This window comes from Pseudorasbora parva, chromosome 3 (genome assembly GCF_024679245.1).
Source record: "Pseudorasbora parva isolate DD20220531a chromosome 3, ASM2467924v1, whole genome shotgun sequence".
Classification (NCBI taxonomy): domain Eukaryota; kingdom Metazoa; phylum Chordata; class Actinopteri; order Cypriniformes; family Gobionidae; genus Pseudorasbora; species Pseudorasbora parva.
Window position 1 is genome coordinate 59,711,613 of NC_090174.1, and position 26,515 is coordinate 59,738,127.

Here is a 26,515-nt window from a genome sequence, read left to right on the forward strand (position 1 = left end):
CGCCTCTCCATATTCAGTCCATGAGGAGATGTATTAAAATAAATGAGAATAGAAGCAAATTAAATGTAGCAAATGTGTGTGTGTGTGTGTGTGTGTGTGTGTGTGTGTGTGTGTGTGTGTGTGTGTGTGTGTGTGTGTGTGTGTGTGTGTGTGTGTGTGTGTGAGAGAGAGAGAGCATCTGACAAATATACAATATTTATAAACCTTTTTTTTTCGTTAGGAGATATCCAATAAAAGAGTTAGTTTCGATAATTTCTCCACCCCTCCTCCTGGCAGACCCGAAGGATCAAACCGCAGCTCAGATTCAGTGATGGTCATGATCGACCGCCTGAGATTCAACATGGGTCGCGTGCTGCTCTTTTCTCTGTTTACTCTGTCGGGTGTTTTCGCCGGACAGTATTTTAATGAGGATGACCCCTGCTACAGACCCCAGCCGCGGACAACCCTACAAGAAGTGAAGTATGACAGATCATCACCTTTCTAAACTTTATACGATTTAGGATGTGATTTATATTCCCGAGTAGCCTACTGCAAGAAATCTGAAACTCTGTCTCAAAATCCAGTGCGCTGCCTAACTAGAGTTTTAGGGATCGAGTCAGGCGACTTGCTATGCTGCTTTCACGTGAAATAATATCACAAATAAAATTTGACAAATAATTTACGATAATTCCGATAGCTCGTGAAGGCAGCAATAATGTTACTGAGATGTCTTTTAAAAAAGATTAAAAAAAAAAAAAAAAAATCTGTTCTGGGTCTGTAAGCAAAAAAAGAAACTTTCTCCGTAATCTCATGCTGTGAAAAATGCAAACATTTTTAATTATTTCCTGTGATTGTTTTTTCATGCTAATGTATTTTCCTGTTGTGCTTAACACGGTTAATTTGGGTTAGTTCACCCCAAAATGAAACTCCTGTCACCAATTTGCTCACCCGTGTGTTGTTCCAAATCTGTATGGGATTCTTTCTTCTGTTAAATATGTTGAAGAATATAGGTAACTGGAAACCAGTAGCCTATTTTTTTCTATTGAAGTCAATGGTTACGCTCAACTGTATTGTCAGCAACATTCTTCAAAATATCATCTTTTGTGCTCAGGAAAATAAAGAAAGAAATTCAAACAGGTTTGTGAGATCTTGAGGGTGAGTAAATCATGACAGAATAAAACCTTTTAATATTGTGCTCTGGCATCTGATAGATATTAGCCAAGCTGGGCGTTTGGTACATTATGATATTATTATTTTTTTAATCCTGGCTCAAATGGGCTAGCTATGTTCAGAAAAACTACTACTTTTACTATTTTTGTCGTATAAAATGTGTATCTTATAAGAATTTTCTGCTTGGAACAGATTTGTTAATACACTGTAAAAAAAATTGGTTGTTTTTTGTTGGTTTAACTTAAAAAAAGTAAGTAACCTGGTTGCCTTAAAATTGAGTTTATTGAAATTAAAAATTTGAGTTGATACAATGAAGGAAATTTGTTTAATAAATAGAAACTCAAAATATTATGGTATCTGAACCACATAAAAATTGATAAATCATGAAAATAACACTATTTGGCATGTTTCACTGCTTCATCAGAAATAAAACACACACAATTACCCAATATGCTTACAAAATCTTTTAATAATATTTTAATTAAGGTTGTCGAATCTCAAAAAATTGTCATTGTATTAACTCAATTTTAATTTCAATGAACTCAAAATTTTAAGGCAACCAGGTAACTTTTATTCTAAATATTTTGTTACAGTGTAGGTGCAGTATTAACCATAGCGCTGTATCCCACAATGCAATGCACTCAAATTTCCTTTTGATTTCCAGCGTAGTGCGTGAATCAGATTTCCCATTTTTTGATCAGCACTTTTTATGCCATGGCAATTCATCACATGAAATTATGATGAGAAAAACACAGCAAAGAGGCGAACAGGTAGCCATCATGAGAGGTTTAAGGTTCATTTCAGATTTTTGGTTGTGAACACAGAACAGATGGCCTGCATGAGGTTTTTTCCTGAATTTTCCTCCCTTGATACTATGTATGATGAATGTACTTTCGGTGGTTTTATGAAGAATCTACTGTATGTAGGTGACTGAACAACTTTTTCTTGTATTCTTAAGGACTGGACCACGTCCTTATGAATATATGAATCTAAAAGATCCCCCCAAAGAATGGGACTGGAGAAACATAGACGGCATCAACTACGTCAGCACCACACGCAACCAACACATACCCCAGTACTGCGGCTCGTGCTGGGCACATGGAAGTACTAGTGCTTTGGCAGGTGAGAGAAAATGTTGTTAAAATGTTAAAGGTGGGGTAAGTGTTATTTCAAAACCGTTTTAGAAAAAGGACTCGGGCTGAGTGGAATAACAAACTTGTAGCCAATCAGCAGATAAGGGGCGTGTCTACTTTTGATGGTGAGAAGAGAGGCTCAACGTCATTATTTAAAACACAAGACACACATAACGGACATTAGCTGAGAACTAATATATGCTGTTTTTTGCTTGAATATGATTGTGTGTCATGTTCACTTGTTTGTCCATTTGCGATCGTATTGTGGCTCACTTCAGCAATGATAAAGACCTGTTCATTTCCACACTGTATGGAGCATCTAACTATCTCCTCACTGTTTGTTTCAAGCGTCAGCTCACAAAGTACAAGTCACAATCCTACAAGTAAGATACTATGCTCCTAATATATGTTTGTTTCCTCTTTTCATAATCTATATAATCCTAATCCTGTCATAATTGTAATATGACGTTAGTTGGACTAGCTTGTGTACTATCGAGTTGTTCATGAGAACTAGTTTGTGTTTTTGTGATCGCTAACTCTAATCTGGTCATAATTGTAATATGTCGTTAGCTGGACTGTCGGCTCGTGTACTATCGAGTTGTTCATGAGAACAGTTTGTGTTTTTGTGATCGCTATAACTCTAATCTGGTCATAATTGTAATATGTCGTCAGTTGGACTGTCGAGGCTTGTGTACTATCGAGTTGTTCATGAGAACAAGTTTGTGTTTTTGTGATGGAAGGGGTAACTTTTTCATTGAATTTTCGACCTGGATTAGGGTGGAGCTATCAAAATAGGGGTGGGACCCTTTTTGGGGGTAGGGGCGTGTTTGTTTTGGTGATTTAAAATATAAACAATGGTTACCAGATAGCACTTACCCAAGGGCTGGGCGATATTTTGCTATATCTCAATATACGATATATATCTCTATCTTTACAGGAAAATAACCCCCTAAAAACTACAGCAAAAACAATATGACAAATATCATAAAGTCATAATATTTTTATTGAAGTGCAAAGAGGTAGTCAGTTAATATTGGAACAATGTGCTTTTGACATAAAAAAACTCCCTGATTACATAATAATAATAATTTAACTGTAAAATGAAAGTAATAATACATATAGCCTTAATTCTTTTCATTCATTTCATGCCTTCAAAACAAGAATCAAAGAATCCCTTTTTTACAGTTAAAGTAAACAGTAAGCATTTTGCAGAAAGATGGGGGCATGACTGAGATATAAATAAACTGATTTTGTCATAACACCACTTCCTGTTAAATTTGTATCAATATTCAAACAGTAGGCTAGATGTCGCGCTCTTTACTAAAGCGTGAGCGCCTCATAATGCGGATCATGTAGGCTACACGTGAAGCGAGCTTCCCTTATTTTCCAGTTACAGAACAAAATATGAACGTCAGAAGGTAGGCTATATGATACAGTACACCTTACAGAAGAGCACTGTACTGTGTCTCAGGACACCCGGGATGTCGCGTTTTTCCCTCTTGGTTAAAACATGCATAGACCTATTCATCATAATCCCGTGATAAAGCTGACAAAATAATAATAATTATGATATTGCAATAATTTTTAAATGTTTTTCAAATAATATGCAATCATTTTGACATTTTAACCGAAAACCATGCGATCAGTTAGACACAAATCATAAACTGACATGATTGCGACTGCGAGTGCGTCTCGCACCAATAGTGTCAATCACCTGACTGTGGGTGAAACTTGCAATTTGAACTATGATGAACATTAATATTTCTTTATGAATTTTAGCAAGCAGTTCTCTAATCGTGGTCTCTAAACTAAGTCTTAAACAACACACGCGCTTGTCAACATAATAACTAATCCTAACCTGGGGCCTGTACCATGATGGTAGCTTAACAAACTCAGGGTTACAGGATTAGTTTTGATTTGACAAAACCAAACCAATCTATTCAGGCTTTGTTGCTACCATGATGTAGCCTGGATGCCAGCCAAACTTAGCCCCGCCCACAATATTTTTAGGTCGGGCAGTTCGGTCTGGCATCGCTCCATAGAGGAGTAATTATCCCCGAACAGAAACGTTGAGTTATGCATATAACTACTGTTCCCAGAAGGAGGGAAACGAGGTACAACACATGACTATGGGATATCGCGCTCTAGCGCCATCTGCTGAAGACACCTTTATTCACGCCTGAAAGGCCAATGACGCATGACGACGTGGGCGGGGTCACCTGCCCACAGCATATAAATGCGGTCGTATGCGTCATCCCCTTTGTTCAGTTCAGCTCTTCACCGGGCCTCCGACTGCGCGGGGCCCAGAGGTGTTGTACCTCGTTTCCCTCCTTCTGGGAACAGTAGTTATATGCATAACTCAACGTTCCCATTCAGTCGGTTCACTCGGTACAACACATGACTATGGGACATATATACACGCCCCGCGAAGTCGCTGAACTAAACGTAAGGGACCAGCACCGCCACATATCCCATTTCCCAGGGAAAAAACGGCCTGCAGTTAACGCCGGGTAAACCGGACAAAACGTGCGCAGTAATGCCTAGCTGGCATACGCGCAAAATCTCAAACCAAGCCCCTAAAATGTTCATGTCCTCGTAGAGTGCTCACACCCTTCCAGGCAGAACCAACTCCATACATGCTATAGAAATAGCTTGTATAATCCCATGTGAAAGACATCGCTTAGATAGCGGCTCCCTATGTGCTGAGTTGGAAATCATGACAAAAAGGCTGGTCAGGCAAGTGCATAGCCTACAACTGCCCAATGCACCTGCGTACAACTTGCAAATGGCACAAGCACAAAGCAAGTCTCCTGTCTTCCTCTGAGTCAGAGATAGTGCATGAGGATCACCAAACGTGCTTCACTGATACCAGTACCAATGAAAAGGCAGCATCCTTATATTCAAAGATTTCTAAAGGCTCAAACAGAGGTTTACAACTAGCCTCCAGAGTCCAGACCAACCATCAGGTCATGACGGCACCATTACAGTTTGTAACGAGCCTAAAAATGCAGACCCAAGCTCCAGGTATACTTTGGATGTCTGCGTTCTGCGTACCATCCGCGTGACATAATTATTGTCAACAGGAGGGTCTACAGTGCGCATACCACAGCTTACGAGTGACTTGCACAAAGTTCACTTAGAAACACACAATCTGTACTCAAGCCGAAAACATCCGTCGACATGCAACCTTAGACGGACCCTGCGCATACCACAGCGCATGTGCAAGAACAACAGAGGTGACAGAAGAGTCACAAATATTATACTGCACGCGTATTGAACTCGGCCATCCGTGTTCATTCGATTGTGCCAGAGACACGTCTGGATGTGGAAAATGAATTATACCCGGGCCTTTATGGCCAAAAAAGTATATATTTGAAAAGCTCACACTCTCAAATGTGTGCGAGATGGAGTGGAATGCGAGAGCTCCTCGGCAGTCCATGAACTGTCTGTGTGAAGTAATTATCAACATCAGAAGAGGTGCACACACAACCACACACATGTGAGTGACATGAATTATGTAGCACGTTTCCCACGTACTACACTCAAAGCGCTTTACGCTTATTTCCGGGATCTCTCCTCAACCACCAGCAGTGTACAGCATCCTCGTGGATGATGCGACGGCAGCCACAGTACAATGGCGCCATTGTGTGCTCATCTCGCACCAGCTAGAGGTGGAGAGGAGGGCCAAAAGCATCTTTCCACTAATGTGGCCAATAAAGTATACTTTGAAAGCTCACGCTCTCGACTGTACTCGAAACAGAGTGAAATATGTAGTATGCCCGGAACCTTTTGAGGAACCAAATATGCACGCTTAAGCGCAGCACCATTAATGCCCTCGTGAACACTGAATCACCCAATAAACTTCCAGTATGGAATGGGGGTGATTTCTTTCGGAGAAGAAACCAGTAACCCCTCAATCAGGCACTGATACGGTGATACAGATCTTCACCTGCACCAAACTTCAAACAAGCACTAATTTGACATAACATGGTGTGCTTCAAAAAATGCAAGTGCCCTGTTTTGTCGCTATAATCAGATTCTCCTTCTCTCAACATGTAGGTCCTGGAGACCACAGTTCTTGTTAAAGGGTAAAGAATCTGCGTCCTGCCTGGGACAGCAGGTCCCTGCGTAGGGGAAGACACCATGGTGTCCAGCAGTGACATGGTACTCGCGTTTGTCGCGTACCCTGTCTTTGCCGGCCAGCGAGGGGCCACAATCAGTGCCAGACTCTCCTGAACCACTCTGTCTAGAGTAGGCTGTCGGTATGTCTTGGTTAGAACTGGAGCTTAATCAGCTCCAAGCTTGGAGAGACTGTGTATGGTAAATGGACTGCATTTAGCACTTTCAACAGACCCTATGGCCATCCAAAGCACTTTACATGTTGCCTCACATTCAACCATTCATACACCAACGGTGATGTCAGCCATGTAAGGTGCCATCCAGCCCGTCGGGAGCAGGGATTAGGTGTTTTGCTCATGGACACCTCGACACTTCGTCAGGTGGACCCAAGGATTAAACTGCCAACCTTCCGGTTTGTAGACAACCTACATGAACCACTGAGCCCCTGCTGCCCGAGAGAAACATGTACAGTATAGTCTTGGGCCATGCGACAGGGCATCCACCCCCAGGGGGTGCTCCTGTCTATTGAGAATAACAGCTCGCAACGCGTGTTATTCGTGGACGCAAACAAAAATCTACCTCGGCACTGCTGAACCGAGCCCAGATCTGTGCCACTATTCGAGGGTGCAGGCGCCACTCTCTGACTCGTGGTCCCCCTCTGGACATTAGGTCCGTTCCAATATTCATACGGCACGGGACCTACATTGCCCGGAGTCCCGTTAAATGCTCGCTGGGGCGAGTCCTCAACCCCTGCCTCGACGCTGCAGACATCCACCTCCTCGGAGGAAGACAGCTGCAGCATCGCGGCCGCTCCCCGGGCGGGAGAAAACCGCAGTGCGGGCTCCCAAACCCAGAGAAGCGGCACTGGATCTGACAGGTGAAGGCTGAGAAAGGGCTGGCCCGTCTCGCACCCCTCCATCAGATCCATATACGAACCCCGCGATCTGAGCTGCCGCTGTGCCTCAGCAGCAGCGGAGCCCGTGCCGCGGGGAACGCGAGCCGGTTTGCCCTCCTCAAAGATCGCCCGGCGGGATCGCAGCATCCGGAGAGGCAGAGCCTCACAATGCTCGCAGCCGGCTCCCTCGAGTGCCAACTGTGCGCCCATATCAGGAGCGGCCGTGTCAGTTGCAACAGAGGAAGAGAGCGAGTACCTCCCTGTCTTTTTTTTTTTTTTTTTTTATACGACATTACTGTCGTGTTGTCCATTCCGACAAACACATGTCTGCCTTTTAAGTGCTGAGCAAAGTGTTTTAGTGCCAGAAGAACCACCTGCAACATCATTTGTGTGACACTCTTTCCGGCTGCCGGCCACTCTCCTTACAGAGTTGCCCTGGCACAGAGCTCCCCATCCCTGTAGTGATGCATCCGTCATCACCACTATACGTGATGTAGCTCTCCCTAGAGGAACCCCATCTGCCGACAGACCCGGGGATGCCCAGGGGATCAGAGCTCGAACGCACAACGGGATTATTGTCGGTCTGTTCTAATGCCATGCGGCATTCAGACCAGTGCTCGGCGCCCATCTCTGGAACGCATGGATAAAGAGGAGACAAAGCCGGATGACTGCTATCATCAAGGCCATGAGCCCCAGCAGTCTCAACCTTGTACGAAAACACACTTGCATGCCCCACTGAAACCGATTCAGGCAGCTGTGAACATTTTCGACTTTTCGTACTGACAGCCTAGCTGTCTTCTGTACTTAATCCATCTCTAACCCGAGATATGAACTCCGTTGACACGGAACCAAGGGCTCTTTATTTGTTTATTTATTTTTATTTTTATTTTTTTTTGACATTTATTAAAAAACCCAGAGATCGTTGATGGAAAACAAGCTCCTGTGTTTGTAACAATGCTTGTTCCCTGCTGTCTGCGGCCAGGAACAGGTCGTCCAAAATAGGCGAACACTCATGCCCTGATGACACAGTGGAGCCAACGCCGCTTCTGTATGCGAGGTACAGGTCGAACGGCGAGTGATATACTGCAAGCACTTTTGAGCTTGACACAATAACCACTCTAAGTTGTGTACTCAACTGCTGCAGAGGTTTTTTTTTTTTTTTTCAATTAATTTTGAAATACCTCTTCCTCCATCTTTCCTTGTGGCAAAAACTGAAATAGCCATTTTGCTGAGGAAAGCACGGATTTCCCCTCAATAGTGGGGAAAAACCCTCTCGACCAACGAAGTTGCGATTGCTCCGCCGAAACAGAGGGGGCGCGAGAGAACCCGTGGAACTGCCCCACCTGTGGAACCCCGCTGCAAAATGCATGACCTTGCATTTTCCTCCTCTGTTAGTACAGAATATGAGGTTAGCTGCTTCAGTGCATTCTGATTGTTTTGACAAATCAACACATGAGGTTTTGTTATACACAACATGCTTAAAACTGAACCCGCTATTTTGCAGGGTTAACTTACTTCTACAAAAGATCGGCAGGCGAGTTTGCACCGCTGATTTTACTGGAGTCAAACAAGCTTCTCTTTATCATGGCAGGTTACTGCCGACAAACCTTGTTGTCGCTCTAATACAGGCCATGCAAGGACCATCACTTCGCTTCCACCCACTTTGGGGGGACCGCGATCTGCCCTGCTTGAATATTTATAGCGTCAGAGCATTTCTCGCCCGCATCCAGCGAGACCGAATCACCCTGTGAACACTACACTCGATCGCCGAAACCGGTGATCACCACCTGAAGACAGGAGCGGCCTTGTTTGGCCACTGCCCCGCTAAGCGGAACGATAGAGCTGCCGGTAGAGCGCTGCATGCACTGCGGTTGGCGAGCCCTAGCCGATCCGCCCAGCGCGGACAATTCCAAACACACTAGACAGTGTGATGTATACTTGAGTATACCCTAAACACCCACATGTCATAGTACAGGGGCGGGTATCCAGATATTTCTTCTGAAAAGGAGTATTAGCCATTTGTTAGTTGTACTAAACTCAAGCTAAACACTTGTATGCCTTTCCTTCAACAAGAATCACCACTGAGGGTTATCGTGTGAATGTGGCTTAAGTTTGAACGTTTTGTTTTGAGAAAAACTTATTAGCCTTAGTTAGCATAGCTAAACTTGTTGCTAAGAAGCTTTCTCTTAGACCTTCATTTCGACAAGAATCACCACTGTGGGCTTCCCTTGCGAAAATGTGGCGTGATGGTGTTCTAGCAGCACGGTGAAGAGCTGAAGAACAAAGGGGATGACGCATACGACCGCATTTATATGCTGTGGGCAGGTGACCCCGCCCACGTCGTCATGCGTCATTGGCCTTTCAGGCGTGAATAAAGGTGTCTTCAGCAGATGGCGCTAGAGCGCGATATCCCATAGTCATGTGTTGTACCGAGTGAACCGACTGAATGGGAACTGTTCTGACCAATGAAATCATCAGGGCGGGCTTTAGACGATGACGGACAGATGATTAACAGTAACGTAATCATCACGTCATCAAAGGGGGTTGGATTATATTTAATTGAATCCTAAACGGAGAGCTTGTTTGTATCGTCACTCACCTTCACAATTTCTCTCAAAGATGATGATCATGTTGGGTAAGTACTCTGTTTATCATTAAATTATTTTATTTTTTTACAACACCGGCAAAGATCGTTTTTTTCAGCGTGCGTGCAGACAGGGTTGCCAAGGGTAGCCCTAAACAATAGCTTCTCGGAGGGTTCTCCGGGGGAAAAATGGTGTTTGGGGGGTAAAATGTGTTATTTTTGCAAGGATGCCTGCTAAAATTCGCACTCATGGGTCTATATATCACATAATAGTTGCTTCAACCCCAGTTTCAGAATTGAGTATGACCACGTCAGGCTAACCATGATGCTGATCATCAGCTTTCTCTGTCAACTCAGGCTTTGATCCTGAGTTCAGACGTTTAGCTGTGACATCAGTAGTGAACAGCCAATCACAAGCTGTGGATCAGTATAACTGAGATTCACTTCTCACAAGAGAAGCAGTGAGAATAATTTCTCTCTTCTGCAGAGCATTACATGATTGAAAGATATCAATCATCATATTCCCCATAATAACCCATCAGAATATGTTCAATAAAAGCTGCCACCTTTTTTGTTCTTTCTACGCCAAGGCTTGCGTTCTTGTTCTTGCATAAAATCCTCTCAGGAACGCATTTGCTCATAGCTATTCAATGTCATTCCACTTATAAAGGCAACCTTTTTTCTCATTAGTAGCTAAAACCCTGTTTAAAATAGGGCTACTCCTTAATGTGTTATTAATTAATACTGTTGGTGTTGTGTCGGGTTGCGTCAGATCAATGAACAAGTCATAATTTCGAAGTCATTGATTTATTTCTCTATGTCAGATCGTATCAACATCAAGCGGAAAGCAGCATGGCCTCCTGCATATCTCTCTGTCCAGAACGTGATTGACTGTGGCGGTGCGGGTTCCTGCCATGGTGGAGATCATTCTGGAGTGTGGAAATATGCGAAGACTAACGGCATTCCTGATGAAACCTGCAACAACTACCAGGCCAAGGATCAGGGTAAAAAATGTTGTCTGGTTTAAGCATCTTGCTAGATTGGATATGCAATCAATATGATTGGCCTGCAGTAATAATTTAATGTGCTATTCTGTTTTTTCTTCCAGAATGTAAACCCTTTAATCAGTGTGGAACCTGCACAACCTTTGGCGTGTGCAAAAATATCACGAACTACACCCTCTGGAAAGTTGGAGACTATGGCAGAGTCAATGGGCTGGACCAGATGAAAGCTGAGATCTATTCTGGAGGACCCATCAGGTATACAGACTGGATTTGTATTATTAGGTCTTATATTTGAACCAACGTTTGGAGATTTTACATTTTGCCTTTGTAGTTGTGGTATTAGGGCAACAGAGAAGCTTGATGCGTACACTGGTGGCTTGTATTGGGAATACGTACAGGATCCCGAAATAAACCACATCGTATCTGTAGCTGGTTGGGGCGTTGATGAGAGTGGAGTGGAGTACTGGATTGTTCGTAACTCTTGGGGAGAGCCATGGGTACGCAAATCCTGAAAAGATATGGTGAATCGCTATACACAAATCAAGATGTTGAATCTATGTCCTGCTCTTGTTATTTAGGGAGAGAAAGGCTGGCTCAGAATAGTCACCAGTGCATTCGAGGGCGGTAGTGGGAGTCACTACAATCTCGCCATTGAAGAGGACTGCATGTACGGAGACCCCATCATACCCAAGAATTACCTGTAGATGTTGTTCATAGAGAAAGTGCAGTCTTCAAACTTGACAAATTCTAGAAGGCATTTATATCCAGGGCAAGAATGATTTTCTAATGCTGCCCAAGATCAGATGCAGAGGATTGGTTTTTAATGGTTTTTAATAGAGATCTCCGGAATGATTTTTGTTCTTTTTTAAAAAAATGCATCACTTAATGAACACAAAGGGAAAAGCAATCAATTGTTTTTATACTGGTGTATTTCACATTTTAGGATGTTTCAAATGGCCAATGATCCTCTAATGATTTGTGTGCCGATACATGCCTATAGGTTTTGGGGTTTTCTTTGGTGTAGTATAGAGTTTGATTTTATCCGTTTTCTTTTTTTATGGGGATTTTGCTTTAATATATCTGTCAAACCATGTCAACATGTGTAGCCATGGCTAGGTTTAATCACTGCACTGTTTTCAATTACACTCAGTAAAAGTCTTATCAGGTTTTATTTTATTGTTTCTTTAAATTAACTGAGTGGTGCATCAGGTCAAATTACTAACATCTAAACTGTGTCTATATTCATTGCTACAGCAGTCAAGTACCACAACTTTAATTTTAACAAATGGTTTGGACCTTTGATTCAAGATTGGGTAACACTTTATAATAATGTTCAGTTGTAAGTCATTTATAAGTTGCCCAAGTAGAGCTGAAGTGGTTTTTAAGATCAAGTTGTGTTTTTTTTAAGTGGTTTAATTAGGCCTATAGCCAACTTAAAAGTTTACGGTAGGCTACATATCCTAATGTCAAGGATGAATTAATGATATTAAGCAGAGGATTTATGACCTCTGCTCTGAATCGACAAGCTGCTCTTCGCTCCATTGTCCACATGAAATTTCTGACATTGCTGCAGTGCTGATGATCAAAGTCTGGCTGAAATAAACTGTATTTTCAGGCAGTCTGTCTCTCAGATTGATTCTGATCCTCTATTTATGCTGCCAGAATCACATGACGTGAGTCCTCACTGTTATTCCAGGTGATGTCATCAAAGGGGCACTATATGGATGAAGGAATGAATGAATGAATGGGCGGAGTTTCACTTTGGGGTTGCGTAATATTCAGTTACAGGGAAAACCTGTTCCAGTGGGGGTATTCATGAGAAGTCCTTTATTATGGGCATGTCCTTGAAGTTAAATATTAGTTTACGCTCCTCAAATCGCAACTTGTTTAATGGATTATTTACTAAATGTAATGAAGTTTCAAGTTTCCTTCCACCCTTTCCCGTTTTTTTCTTGGCAGGCTAGAAAAAACATTTTTAAAATGTCCTGTTTTTCTCCCACCGATTCTGTGTAATGATGTCATCCGTGTCGCCGTATAGGCCTACCCACTAGGAAAGGACAAGGATTTCCGTATACCCACTTAAAAAGTGTGAGGATATGTATCGTTTTGTGACAGAACTATCACGGACGTTACAGAAAATGCAGTGCGACTCGCAATTTTGACCAATCACCGCAACTTTTCTCCGCACTTTGATCAATTATTCACTGCGTCCTGATTTTTACACAAGCACATCTCTGCAGTCTGAGCGCGATGCACTGAAGCTCACTCGCTCATATCTGAGGTAAATCATTAACTAAAACCATAACCGCTTACATTACAGGTTTTATTGAACTAAATACATTGCAATCGGCCAAAACGAATACGCAGTTTACTTTTCTATACAAAAGCGCTTCAAGTCCGTGTTTCTCACACTGTTCGTGTGAATCGTGGCACAGTTCTGCACACACACAAAATACCGGCAGTTCAATAGACCTTTCTCACAAAAACCGGAAATACGTAACCGTTGTGGAAGCGGAGTTCCTGTCAAGCGTCAACAAAGTAATACATCACCCGGCAAAATCGGCAAAATGGACCAGAGACTAGTTTACACAACTGCACTAACTAACCTGCCAAATATAACATTTGCGGATGTTTCAAGACTCGTGGAGGAAAACTCCATCACCAAAAATAAAAAAATTAATAAAGGATACAAATTTTTCCACGAGGAATTTGTTCATAATTATCAAGGTAAGTAGAGAGCGATCTGGCTAACGTTAACTTTTACTGAGTGACAAATTATTTGCGTGTCCACTTAGACATTATGTATGTATAGTAGGACATAGACTATATTACTAAAACATTAAAGTCTGCTTTTAATTAGGCATTATGGTATCAATTTGTTCTGTCTATGGTTGTCCAAGTGAACGTCTTGTGTGTATGTTAGCGACAATAATGTTACCCGAATGGCATCATCATCAGTTAACATTTTTCTCTGACAATGTCTGTGTTTATGTCCGTGTGTTTGCGTGTCAGTATCAAATGTAGTAAACGGGCAGATTTTTGTGAGGGCTAGATGCTACCCATCACAGAGGAAAAACGAGGAGCCTCACAAACTAGGCTAGGAGGGAAATCTCCCTCAATTATGTGCAGGAGCTGTGACTGAACTATTTCTCTTCCATCTCATCTATAAGTTATAACTCTCTACTGCTATTTCAATTCTTTCCATAAAAAGTTATTTCCATTTACTCCTGACAGTGATGTACTGTCATGAACATTGATGTACACAATTCTTATTAGCATTTCCCTATGTGTGTGTGTGTGTGTGTGTGTGTGTGTGTGTGTGTGTGTGTGTGTGTGTGTGTGTGTGTGTGTGTGTGTGTGTGTGAGTAGATATCACTTGCTGCTGACAGTTGATGGCCTATTCCTGCAGCTGCGTAGCTGGAAAAGGTTTCTGCAACCACATTGTGGCCCTCCTATTTCAGACTGCACATTATTTGCAGCTTGGCGAGAAGACTGTTCCTCCACCTCTGGCCTGCACAAGTGATTTACAGCGATGGCATAGGCCGAGAACACAGGTGGGTTTAAGATAAGGTTGTTTATTTAGCCAACTCTTTTTCACATGACTTAAAGGGATAGTTCACCCAAAAATGAAAATTGTGTCATAATTTATTCACCCTCAAGTTGTTCCGAACCTTTATGAGTTTCTTTGTTCTGCTGAACACAAAATAAGATATTTGGAAGAATGTTTGTTACCAAGCAAATAGAACAACCATTCACTAACATAGTAGGGGAAAAATATTAATAAACAAAATAAAAATAATATATAATAATAAATAATGTTAGTCAATGGTTGCTCTATTTGCTTTGTTACAAACATTCTTCCAAATATATTTTTATGTTCAACAGAACAAAGAAACTCATACTATGGAGCCAGAATGGTGACTTTAAAATTTGGCATCACAAATTAAAATTGTCATTGAAAACAAAAGCAGAATTGAAAAAGGAAACATTGGCATTGAAACATTTGCATTGAAAACAGTTGTACTGGCATTGAAACAAGTATTGGCAATGAAAAAAATAAAATAATTAAAATCTTACAATCTTATTATTTTATTATATTGGGATTTATTTATTTTTAGCCTGCAAGTAAGTCTGTTTTTTTTTTTAAAATCTGCCAATAAACATGTAAATGGCAGATTAAAAAAACAGACTTACTTGCGGCTTGGAAGTTCCCGGTAAACTGGACATTTGTCATGCCAGAAGCTTCAGAGCTGACGACGGGTTCCAGTAAAGTGACGCTCGGCCTACTGCTTCAGTATACCTATATGCAAATGATATGCAAACTACGCTCTACTTACCCCTCCCCTCAGACCCCGCCCCTCTCCACGCCAAAACCGTGACAGAAAGTTGAAACTGAAAATCAGTGACATTGAAAAAAAACTGACATTGTAAAAAAAATCTGTCACTGAAAAAGAGTGACATGAAGAAAAAATCTGAAGATTGTCATTGAAAAATACAAATAAATCCCAATACAATAAAAGAATAAGATTGTAAGATTTTAATTATTTTATTTTTTCATTGCCAATACTTGTTTCAATGCCAATACAACTGTTTTCAATGCAAATGTTTCAATGCCAATGTTTCCTTTTTCAGTTCTGCTTTTGTTTTCAATGACAATTTTAATTTGTGATGCCAAATTTTAAAGTCACCATTCTGGCTCCATATTATACAGGTTTGGAACAACATGAGGGTGAGTAAATTATGACTATTTTCATTTTTGGGAGAACTATCCCTTTAAGGATGGATGATTGAAATACTGCTACACACACACACCTCTGCCTGGTCCTAATTAGACCCCTTCACTTCATTTCATTTGTGCATTTCATTCATAGTACTGAAGGAAAATAAAAATTAAGTGGAAGTACGTAGGCGGGTGGAGCCAGGCTACACACAGCAATCATATTTTATTCTGAATTTTAGGGAATCCATCTAGAACCTGTGAGTGATGTGGTGGTGCGAAAGCCAACAACAGTGGGCAAGAGTGGTCTTAGGTCCACATTGTACCAGGCATACTCAGGTCTCAGAAGACAACTTATGTCTATTTTAAATTGACTAGAAAATCAAAATGTTGAATTAAATGTTGACTTACTGTATCTTTTCTTTCTTTAGGACCATTTCCTAATCCTGAATTGATGTCTGCTGGAGCCAAAATGCATGATGTGCAACCCCAGCCTCTCATTGCTCTTGTGTTAGATGGCTTGTCTGAGATAGAGCTGACGCCATCCAAATTTGGCCCTGTTCCACGTGGATCCCCCCTATCATACCATTGTCCACCTACACTAGAAACATCCAGTGACCTTATCCTGCACCATTTGGCTCCTGAATTCCCGGCTCTTCCTTTAGATCAGCATCATTTCTATAACCTGGACTTTGTTCCAACATTGCACCAACAGCTGCACCTACAGTCATTGCAAGTGTCACCACAAATGGCAAGTGAAATTGAGAAGGGGACCAGGCAGCAGTCCAAATGTCCTGCGTGGGCGCAGTTACATCAACCACGGTTAACTGCCAGTCGTTTTCGAGAGGCCTGCTCTTCCTGGGAGGGAAATGCAGATCCAGATTTTTGTCATTCCCCCAGAAGCACCACATCTTGGGGCTAGTCCAGACGGTAGGGTCTATGACCCTTCAGAGTCACCGCCGTTTGGACTTGTAGAAGTGAAGAGCACTACAAAACATGATGCTTCACAGGTTGCGCACCTGTAACCCCCTAGAATTTAACACAGTTCTATGTAGTACCATAGTTTGCCTGAAGGGGTCGCTATATGAGTTGGTTGGCTTACACCCAGAGACTAAGAGAAGAAGACCGTTCTTTGCTGGTACGCACGAGGTGATCAAGCGCTGAATTTCAAATGTATAAATATAAAATCATTACTGCATAAATATTACGTTCTAATATGAGATCTTTGAACTTTCCATATAAATCGTTGCAGTGTGTTTGTGGTTCAAAAGGATTTCCGACTGATGTTAACTGAGAGACTTTATTTCTGCGAACTGGTGAGTTTCTGTGTTAAAGGAAATGTTACTGAATGCGCTGATTAATGTTCAGAAATTTGTATATGTCATGATAAATGAAAAAAACAGTCAGAGTTCAAAGATGATGTTCATTGAAAGAAATTTTGTTTTACAAATGGAGATTTATTGAGTCATTTCATGTAAAATTAATTTTGAGTATGTTTTTGTATATATATATGGAGAAAAAAAAACGATTTACACATGAAAGTGAGTTTTTGAAATGCAGATAGTTAAACAGTGTGTTGGACACACATTTATTGGTGAGTTTTGTATGCTCACGTGTATTGATGGTAATATGCTTAGCTGCACGTGTGAGTGAAGCATGTGAGTGATGCTTTTGCGACTTAAATTTACTCATAAGGAGTTTATTGTTGACGACACTGTGAACATTAAGAGATGTTAACCGAGTTGTTTTGTTCTGTGTAGACTGTTTTTTTTTTTGTTGCCCGATTCCATCCTGTGACAACTGTGTGAGTTATGCGATCTATGGCGAGCCAGACCCTGTGATTCGGTGAAGGACCTGCGGACATTCAACTCGGACCCGTTTCCATCGAGGGATTCATTTGATTTCAGCTAAGCTGTTACTTTATACACACACTACCCGGGTAGTAGGAAAAAAAAGGCCTTATAGATACATTTTTACACTACACACTGACTTTGAGAAGAACCCAGGAGAACTTTCGGACATTTTCTTTTAATCTTCTTATTTCTTCTATTTTGTTTCATTTGTTTCTTGGACCAGTTACGCACAACCCAGACTGAATAATGGAATTTTCCCATTTCTGATTATTGTACTGGGACTATACAACAAAGTATTATTCTGGTCACTGGCACTTGTTTTTTTTGTGTTTTCTGTGCAATAAATGTGCTGGCTGCTAGCTGTTCCACACCTTTTGGCCTAAAATTCATTTTTATCCTCCTGAGAGTCGAACCTAGCCCTATTCTAAAGCATATTCTGAGTATTGTAACACTTAATTTTGTGCTGACAACTGTTGCCGTGTTACATCAACCCTTTTTGTGGCGAGCCAGCCAGGAGGATAATTACAGCCTGAGCACAAGTTATTTGATTGAACAGAGTTTTATTTTATAATCATTTCCTGTACACATTTTGCAAAGTGTTTTGAAAGAAAAAAATTAGTTATTCGGATATTGAGAAATGCTACAATGTCAAAGCAGAATGTACCGTGTGTGTTTTAGGCATTACCGATACAGACACTGATGATGAAATTGCCGAAACTCTTGAAAAATATGGAGTTGTGGTGAAAGTAGTGAGAGTGGCCCCCAGTACAGTACAGTCAGGGCAGTCTACTGCAGTAGTAGAGTTCGATACACACACTCCTGTTGCACTCATGGAGCCTGATTTCCCTCTGGAGATTAAAAATGTGCGAGACCCCACAGTTATCTGGCATGTAGATAGTGTCAAAGTGTTAGCCCCACTTAAGCAGTCACATGCCCAAGCTGAACATCCTTCACTAGATGCAAGTGCGACCAGTAGTGATGAGAGTGGTTCAGATGCGACATCTTCTGACCAGAGCACATCCATCCTGCAAAGACACAAAACGAAATTGCAGTCTAAAAGATCAAATATGAAGGCTATCATGCCTAATTCAGAGAGAAAATCTGACCCAGTAGGGAGGAGAAAGACTCCAAAGTCTGCATTGAATTCACTTACTTCCGATGAATTAAACCCACCTGAGGTGCAACGCAAAGTCGTTGAACATGTCATTAAAAATGAGGCTTCTGCAGTACAAGCGCATTCAAAATGGCTGCGTTCCTTCTCTGGCAAAGTTCCCAAACCCCCAGGTGAAACCGATTTTGACACATGGTGCCTCCATGTTGACCTGTTGCTACAAGATTCTCTCCCTCCAGATGTTCAGCGGAGGAGGATCCTTGAAAGTCTCTTACCACCGGCCTCAGATGTGGTCAAGCAACTTGGTTCCACTGCCCCTCCACGTGATTATGTGAAACTTCTTGATTCTGCTTATGGGCTGGTGGAGGATGGCGATGAAATCTTTGCCAGGTTCTTAAACACTCACCAGGACACTGGTGAAAAGGCTTCTGACTACTTGCAGAGACTGCAGACCATCCTTAGCACTGCTGTCAGGCGGGAGGGAGTAAAACAGTCCTCCGCAAATCGCCACTTACTGAAACAATTCCAGCGTGGGTGTTGGGATCATTCCCTGATACTTACTCTTCAGCTTGAGTCTAAAACAAAGACACCACCTGACTTTGCTGAGTTGCTGTTATTGCTCAGAACTGAAGAAGACAGAAGAGCTGCAAAACTTGATAGGATCCAGCGACACATAGGTGGTTCAAAGCATAAGGTTATGAGTCATGCACAGTTTGCTACTGATGTCTCTGCTTATGGCGACCCTGGTGTGTTGCAAGCTTGCCTGTCTGAGACTGAGGCATTGAGAAAGCAAGTGGCCGACCTGCAAATGCAGTTGACATCCAAGTCTAAAAAGAAAGAAGGACGTGAGCCTAAGTTAGCAGAAAGCCCAAAAGTCATGCCAGCTAAAGGAGAGCTAAATGTCCAGCAAGTAACAAGTAAACCTCCAAAGCCATGGTTCTGCTTTAGATGTGGAGAAGATGGCCATGTAGCCAGACTATGTGAAGGCTCCATTAACAAAGCCCTAGTAGACCAAACTGGACAAAGAGAAACGGAATGCCGTTAAACCGAGTCGGGTTTCAGTAATGGGACATACTGGGGCCCTTTGCAGAAAGAATTGTCCCAATGGATTAACTGAAGAAAGAATCAAGAGTCAAGCCCATTCCCGTGTTTCATCAAATGACAATGATCTAAGTCCTAGTATTATAGGTCCCAGATGCACTGCTGAAATTGTCATTGAAGGGAACCCCTGCGTCTCCCTTCTCGATTCAGGGTCACAGGTGACAACTGTGTCCAAGTCATTCTATGATGCTCACTTGTCATCCCATTCAATTCTCTCCCTGGACAATCTCATTGAATTCGAAGGAGCTGGAGGTCAGACTGTGCCCTATTTGGGCTATATTGAAGTGAGCATGCGTTTCCCTGAATATATCACTGGAAAAGCTGAAGCGGTCACCACTCTAGCACTGGTCATTCCCGACTTCAAGTTCAATCTTGAAATCCCAGTACTTATTGGCACTAACACCCTAGATAGTTTGTTCAAGTCTTGTGTCACAAACAGTAATGGTCGTGCTTTTCTCAACAGTCGATGTCCACACTCACCTCTAGTCCAGAACCTGTTGCGCAGATACACCATTGAGCAACAAAATGGCAAAGTGGGCCAGGTCAAGTTGAAAGGGAAAAAGAATGTCAGAATACCTGCTGGTCAGAAGATAGTCCTGGATGGATATGTAAGAGGTGTGTCTACAGCTGGAAATTCTCCCCTTGTGGTGGAGCCATGCGCTCACTCCAGTCTTCCTGGTGGTTTGCTTCTTTGTAGTTATGTCCTCACAAGCCCCAGAAGAACATCATTCAAAGTTCCTATCCTTCTTCAGAATGGAACCGCTCATGAAATCACCCTTCCAAAGAAATGTTGCTTAGCTGAGCTTTACGTTCCATCTGCTCTGTCTTTGCTAAAGGATACCTCTATTGAGGAGAATGAGCCCCAAATGCTTCCTCCCTCCGCCGTAGTTCACTGCAACACCATGTGTTCTACCTGTCATGATAACAAGATCACTTTTGATTTCACCGGCTCACCTCTCTCTGAAGAATGGAGAGACAGAATTGCAAAAAAACTAAATTCCATTCCTGAAGTTTTTGCTATAAATGATCTCGATTACGGACATACCACGGCAGTTAAGCACAGAATTCGCCTCTCTGACCCAAGCCCTTTTAAACAAAGGGTAAGGCCTATCCACCCTTCTGATCATGAGGCTGTTAGACTTCACCTTCAGGAACTCAAGGATGCAAAGATCATTCGGGAGTCCGAAAGTCCATTCGCTTCACCCATAGTTGTTGTAAAAAAGAAGAATGGTTCCATTCGACTCTGCATAGATTACAGGAAGTTGAACAATCAAACAATAAAGGACGCCTATGCACTGCCCAACATTGAAGAGACGTTCTCCGCCTTAACAGGATCTAAATGGTTTTCTGTTATGGACTTGAAATCGGGGTACTATCAAGTTGAGGTTGAAGAGGAGGACAAATACAAAACAGCGTTTGTGACACCGATGGGATTCTGGGAGTTTAACAGGATGCCACAGGGGGTGACGAATGCACCTAGCACCTTCCAGCGTGTTATGGAGAAATGTGTGGGCAGCCTGCATCTAAAAGAAGTACTTGTTTTCCTTGATGACTTAATCGTCTTTTCAAGTAGTCTAGAGGAACACGAGGAACGCCTCATGAAGGTCTTAAACAGATTGAAAGAGTTTGGCCTAAAGTTGTCCCCAGACAAATGTCGGTTCTTCATGAAGTCCGTAAAGTACCTTGGACACATTGTTTCAGAGAATGGTGTGGAGACTGACCCCGATAAAATCTCGGCACTTACCACCTGGCCGAAACCCACCAACATCAGTGAGCTAAAATCCTTCCTAGGATTCACTGGGTATTATCGGAGGTTTGTCAGGGACTACTCGAAGATCGCAAAGCCCTTAAATGCCCTTACCGCTGGTTACTGTCCACCCCGGAAGAAGAAGGGGTTTAAACTTCTATCCAATGCTGACTTTAGGAAGCCTTTTGGCAGTAGATGGACACCCGAGTGTGATGTTTCCTTTCAGACATTAATTAAAAAACTCACCACAGCCCCAGTGTTGGGTTTTGCAAACCCAAAGTTGCAGTATATCCTCCACACAGATGCCAGCCTGCATGGCCTGGGTGCTGCCTTATACCAAGAGCAAGACGGCCATCTCAGGGTTATTGCATTTGCCAGCAAAGGGTTATCAAATTGTGAGAAACGTTATCCCACACACAAGCTGGAATTTTTAGCATTGAAGTGGGCGATAACAGATAAATTATATGACTATCTGTATGGAGCAGAGTTCGTCGTCATGACAGACAATAACCCGCTGACGTATATTTTAACATCCGCAAAGCTTGACGCTGCTGGACACCGTTGGCTAGCATCCTTATCAAATTTCAATTTCAGCCTTCAGTACCGGGCCGGGAAGAAAAATCAAGACGCCGATGCTCTGTCCCGGCGGCCGCACGCCCAACCAGACATGGATTTCAGTTCTAAAATGGAGGATGACCGTATCCATCAATTTATTTCCCAGTTCATGAAAGAAGGAAATGTAACCTCGTTTAATAATGAAGCAGTAAAAGCCATTTGCCAGAAGCATCAATTGTGTGAGCTTGAGGCAGGAGGAGATGAATTTTATTCACCTGCTGCTTTGGAATGTTTGGCCATGAATGCTGATGCCATTCCAGCAGAGTTCTTGCAGGCAGATTTAATTCCTGGGTCAAGCACTCTCCCCAGAATGTCACCGCAAGAGTGGATTGCAGAACAGTCCAGGGATCCCACAATAAGTAGAGATTGAACTCCTGAATACTGGTAAGCGACTCTCATACCGTGTCAGATGTCATGAGACCCGAGAAGTTCAGCTGATGCTCAGAGTGATGGACCAATTTATGTTCATAGATGGAGTACTATACAGAAAGCGTATGAACCAAGGGAATTTGTCCTATCAACTTGTGCTTCCTCAGAAGTTCCAGGAAGTTGCGCTGGAAGCCCTGCATGACTCAGTAGGTCACATGGGAGGGGAGCGGACTTTAGATCTGGTCCGCACACGCTTTTACTGGCCGAGGATGCTCTTAGATGTTGAACGCAAAGTCAATACTTGCGAGAGGTGCATCAGGAGGAAGGCTAAGGCCGAAAGAGCATTTCCTTTGGTCAATATAGAAACCAGCAGGCCTCTAGAATTAGTCTGTATGGACTATCTCTCTCTAGAACCAGATGGCAGAGGTACCAAGAACATCCTAGTTATCACGGACCATTTTACTAAATACGCAGTGGCAGTCCCTACAGCTGATCAGAGGGCAAAGACAGTTGCCAAAACTCTGTGGAATAGCTTCTTTGTGCATTACGGGATTCCAGAACGGTTACACAGCGACCAAGGTCGTGACTTTGAGTCTGCGGTGATTAAGGATCTTTGTCTCCTGCTAGGGATAAAGAAGACTCGAACAACTCCTTATCACCCGCGCGGGAATCCCGTAGAAAGATTTAACCGCACACTTCTTCAAATGCTTGGTACTCTCCAAGAAGAAGAGAAAGTGAGATGGCGTGACCATGTTCAACCTCTGGTACATGCCTACAACTGTACCAAAAATGATACAACTGGTTTCTCTCCTTATCAGTTAATGTTTGGAAGACAGCCAAGTCTTCCCATAGACGTGGCTTTTGGTATCAAACCAGAAGGAGGGAAGAAAGTCACTCACACGGAGTATGTCAAAAAGCTGCAAGAGTGTTTACAAGAGAGTTACCAAATTGCCGTTGAACACAGCAGGAAGACAGCTCTTCGTAACAAACAAAGGTATAATCTGAGGGTGAGAGAGTCTACCTTGCACGTTGGGGACCGTGTTCTTGTCAAAAACGTGGGAATAAGAGGTAAACATAAGATTGCTGATCGATGGAGCAACACGATTTATCAAGTGGTCAAACAGATAAACGAGTCTCCTGTTTTTGTAGTAAAACCTCTTACGACAAATGGTCCAGAAAAAACACTTCATCGAGATTTGCTTTTGCCCTGTGGATTCTTGACTTCCACCAATCCCACTGATGAAAGTGACAAAGAGGAGAGAGAGGAAATCTCTTGCCCAAAAGAAACATTGTTGGAGAATGAGTTTCATTATCCTAATGAAGAATCAGTCCAGGACCCTGATGCTGAGGTGGATTATTATTTCCCTCAAACCACACAAGACACATCATGTCCTACCATAACCATTATTCGAGAAGTACCTTACGACAAAGTCAGGAATGTGAAAGAATCCAAAATAATCAAAGATATTTTGATATTCCTCTTTGAACAAAGACATTTGTTTTACTGTGTTCCACCCCCCTCTCTCTTATCAGTGAGACTGTTTGGGATTCCTAAAGACAAAGAGATGTTGAGGGCCTGTAGGCCAAATGGTGCCACACCTGTAGTACAGTGGGGGAAGTCTGGTCTGACTGGTCAGTTTGAATGTCTCAGGGTTTCAGTCACATGGTCAAGGGATGTATAAAAGAAGATTGCAACTGTTGCTCGAGGTCTTTTCTCTGGGTCTTCTTGCTCTGACGGTCTTCTCTCTTTTTCTCTGGGGGTCTCTTTCCTCTCACTGCATGAAAAGTGGGATTTTCGTCCCCGTAAACGGCCGGAAATCTCCCTGATTAACGACAATTAACGACAATTTACAGCCTGTGAACGCCGCGTTCGTCTGTGCCACATATTGACGGAAACGAACCATGACGTATGTGGAGCTCGCGGAGGCAGCTGGCGCCGGCGCTAATGGCTCTAATTAGCATATGAATAGCAGCTCTGGGCGGCGCCTTGCCAGAATGGCTTGAATTTCCTCACTCAGTATTGGTTGAAACTACTACATTGAAACAAGAAAAATCACTCATGATTGGTTGGTAGATCAGTTACTATTGGTCAACCTGGGTCATCAATAAATTTAAACCCCAAAATTATAATAATTTTACATATATTATATATATAATTATTTGCATGTTTTATATTTAATTATATATATAAATAATTATTTGCATATTATTATTTAATTTTATATATTCATATTCATGTGATATGATATTATGTTGTGTAGTCTTGTCATTATCCTATGGACTACACTTATTACCACCAAGGACATTCATGTATTGAGGAAAGGAAAATTTGCCAGGGACATGCAGTTTATTCAAAGAAAGAGCTTTATTAGAACAAACAAACAAACACAAACACACAACCAAATACAAAACATGAGATCTGCCCACACAACAAATGGGAAGCTCACAAGAAGCCCAAAATCCTACAGCTCCGTGAAGTCTCTGTTTTCCGCTTCAGAGCTGTAGGCAAGTAGTGGCATTCTGTCTGAACTCAGTCCACTTTTCAGACGTCTGTGGTGCGTTGCCCTGTACTTAGGAATCGCCTCGAGTCTTGACTGCAGCGTGGCACAGAGCTCGGTGAGCTCCTGGCTGCGAAAGGATGGAGGTCGCACAATCCATCCAGACACCCCGCCAACGATGCCGTCTTCCTCATCCGACATCAGGTCTATGGTAGCGCACTTCCAAAGGCCCACCTCATCCTCAGCTAGCACGCTCTGTCTTGCTTCTAGCAGCTGTAAAAACAACCAATACAGACAATCAGCAATGCGCAATCACATATGGGCTCAACACATCTCTAATGTACCAGAAAAATAGTCACATTGATCAAAAACTGATCTAATCTAATAAATCTTACCCTTTTTCTTCTCGATCGACTCCGAGCTAAACTCTTCACAGCTTCTGCCTGCGATGCAAGATCTGCATGTTTGTACCTGAAGCTCCTTCGTACTGTCTCGTAATATGTCTTACATGCAGCTGGAAAACAAATGAGAGTGATATGAATTTAAAAAAATGTGTAAAAGAACTTAAACAATAAAGGAGAAAATAGTAAAAGTTACTTACACACAATGTCATCATTATCAGCATCATGTAAATCTGGACTTGCAGACATAGCGCCGAGCAAATATGAGGTCACGGCCTCGTTATGAGGCGAGGTTAGTCTGTGAAAACAAAGTGTACGGTTAAAATCGGTATCTTTTAACGGATCTATTTCCTTATGCGGGAGAATGAAAGCATATGATTTGAATCTTACCCTTGCTCCGGTTCGTAGCGCCTACAATTTGTCTCCGAGTTGTGAAGACGGCGTACTGCTTCCTGTAAATTACATGACCAAAAAAAGAAACAAAAAAAAACTGTTATAAAGCAACTTACAATTGGTCTTTTACAATGCTAATTTTAGCTTGTGCTACTTAAAAAGCTTTGGTTTTAGGCTACTTTTAGCTTAGATAGCAGTCTTACCGCAATCTTAGGATTGTGCACCCGTCTTCTCTTCTTAGAGTTAGTTTCTTCCGCACAGTTTTTCAAATCCAAAGCAAGCAACCTCTCTTCTATGGCCAGCAACCTGGAGTTTACTAAAGCGAACTGCTCGTTTACAACGGCAGCAAACTGCGTAAGCTGACGAGACATCCCACTGATAGCATTCAGCAGTTTCTTCTCGCTGGTCTGAGGACTGGATGAAAGGGGTTCATCGCGTCCATGCAGAGGAGTTGAAGGAGAGTTGAAGGGGAGACGCCGTCCAGCCATAGTAGATCACAAAGCAGCAAAAACACAGGAAATGGAGGAAAAGGTCTGAGCACGCGAGTAAAAACGTCTGTTTATACTTGCGAGTTATGCCCATGACCTCGCACGTGATTGGACGGGGGCTAGAAGGCACGTCGGGCTCCTCCAATCAAATGTGAGTTCTTTACCTCACATTTGAACTCACGTGTGATTGGAGGAGCCCGACGCGCCTTCTAGCCCTCGTCCAATCACGTGCGAGGTCATGGGCATGACGGAATAACTCGCGAGACGAGCTCGCATGTATGATATAAAGCACGCTGTGCAAGCTCTGTGATGTAAACAAAGTGTGCTGTCAGTTGAAA

At 42.5% G+C, this 26,515-nt stretch overlaps 2 protein-coding genes across 3 annotated transcripts; one reads left to right on the top strand and one right to left on the bottom strand.

Moving 5' to 3' along the window:
* The first annotated feature begins 340 nt into the window (after positions 1-340).
* Positions 341-11,588, top strand: LOC137072094 (cathepsin Z-like). Of its 2 annotated transcripts, XM_067440311.1 has the most exons (7): positions 341-459; positions 1,934-1,942; positions 2,108-2,271; positions 10,705-10,884; positions 10,989-11,139; positions 11,216-11,381; positions 11,463-11,588. In XM_067440311.1, exons 1-7 carry the CDS (start codon positions 341-343, stop codon positions 11,586-11,588), a joined length of 915 nt encoding a protein of 304 aa, XP_067296412.1. The 2 variants fall into 2 exon arrangements, with proteins under 2 accessions (XP_067296412.1, XP_067296413.1); XM_067440312.1 differs by lacking the exon at positions 1,934-1,942.
* A 13,271-nt stretch (positions 11,589-24,859) lies between these two features.
* LOC137071661 (uncharacterized protein C14orf93-like) lies at positions 24,860-26,211 on the bottom strand. Its single transcript, XM_067439843.1, has 5 exons — positions 25,893-26,211; positions 25,687-25,748; positions 25,497-25,594; positions 25,291-25,409; positions 24,860-25,168 (listed from the first exon to the last, which is right to left on the bottom strand). Exons 1-5 carry the CDS (start codon positions 26,175-26,177, stop codon positions 24,860-24,862), a joined length of 873 nt encoding a protein of 290 aa, XP_067295944.1. The 5' UTR covers positions 26,178-26,211.
* Positions 26,212-26,515: the final 304 nt, after the last annotated feature.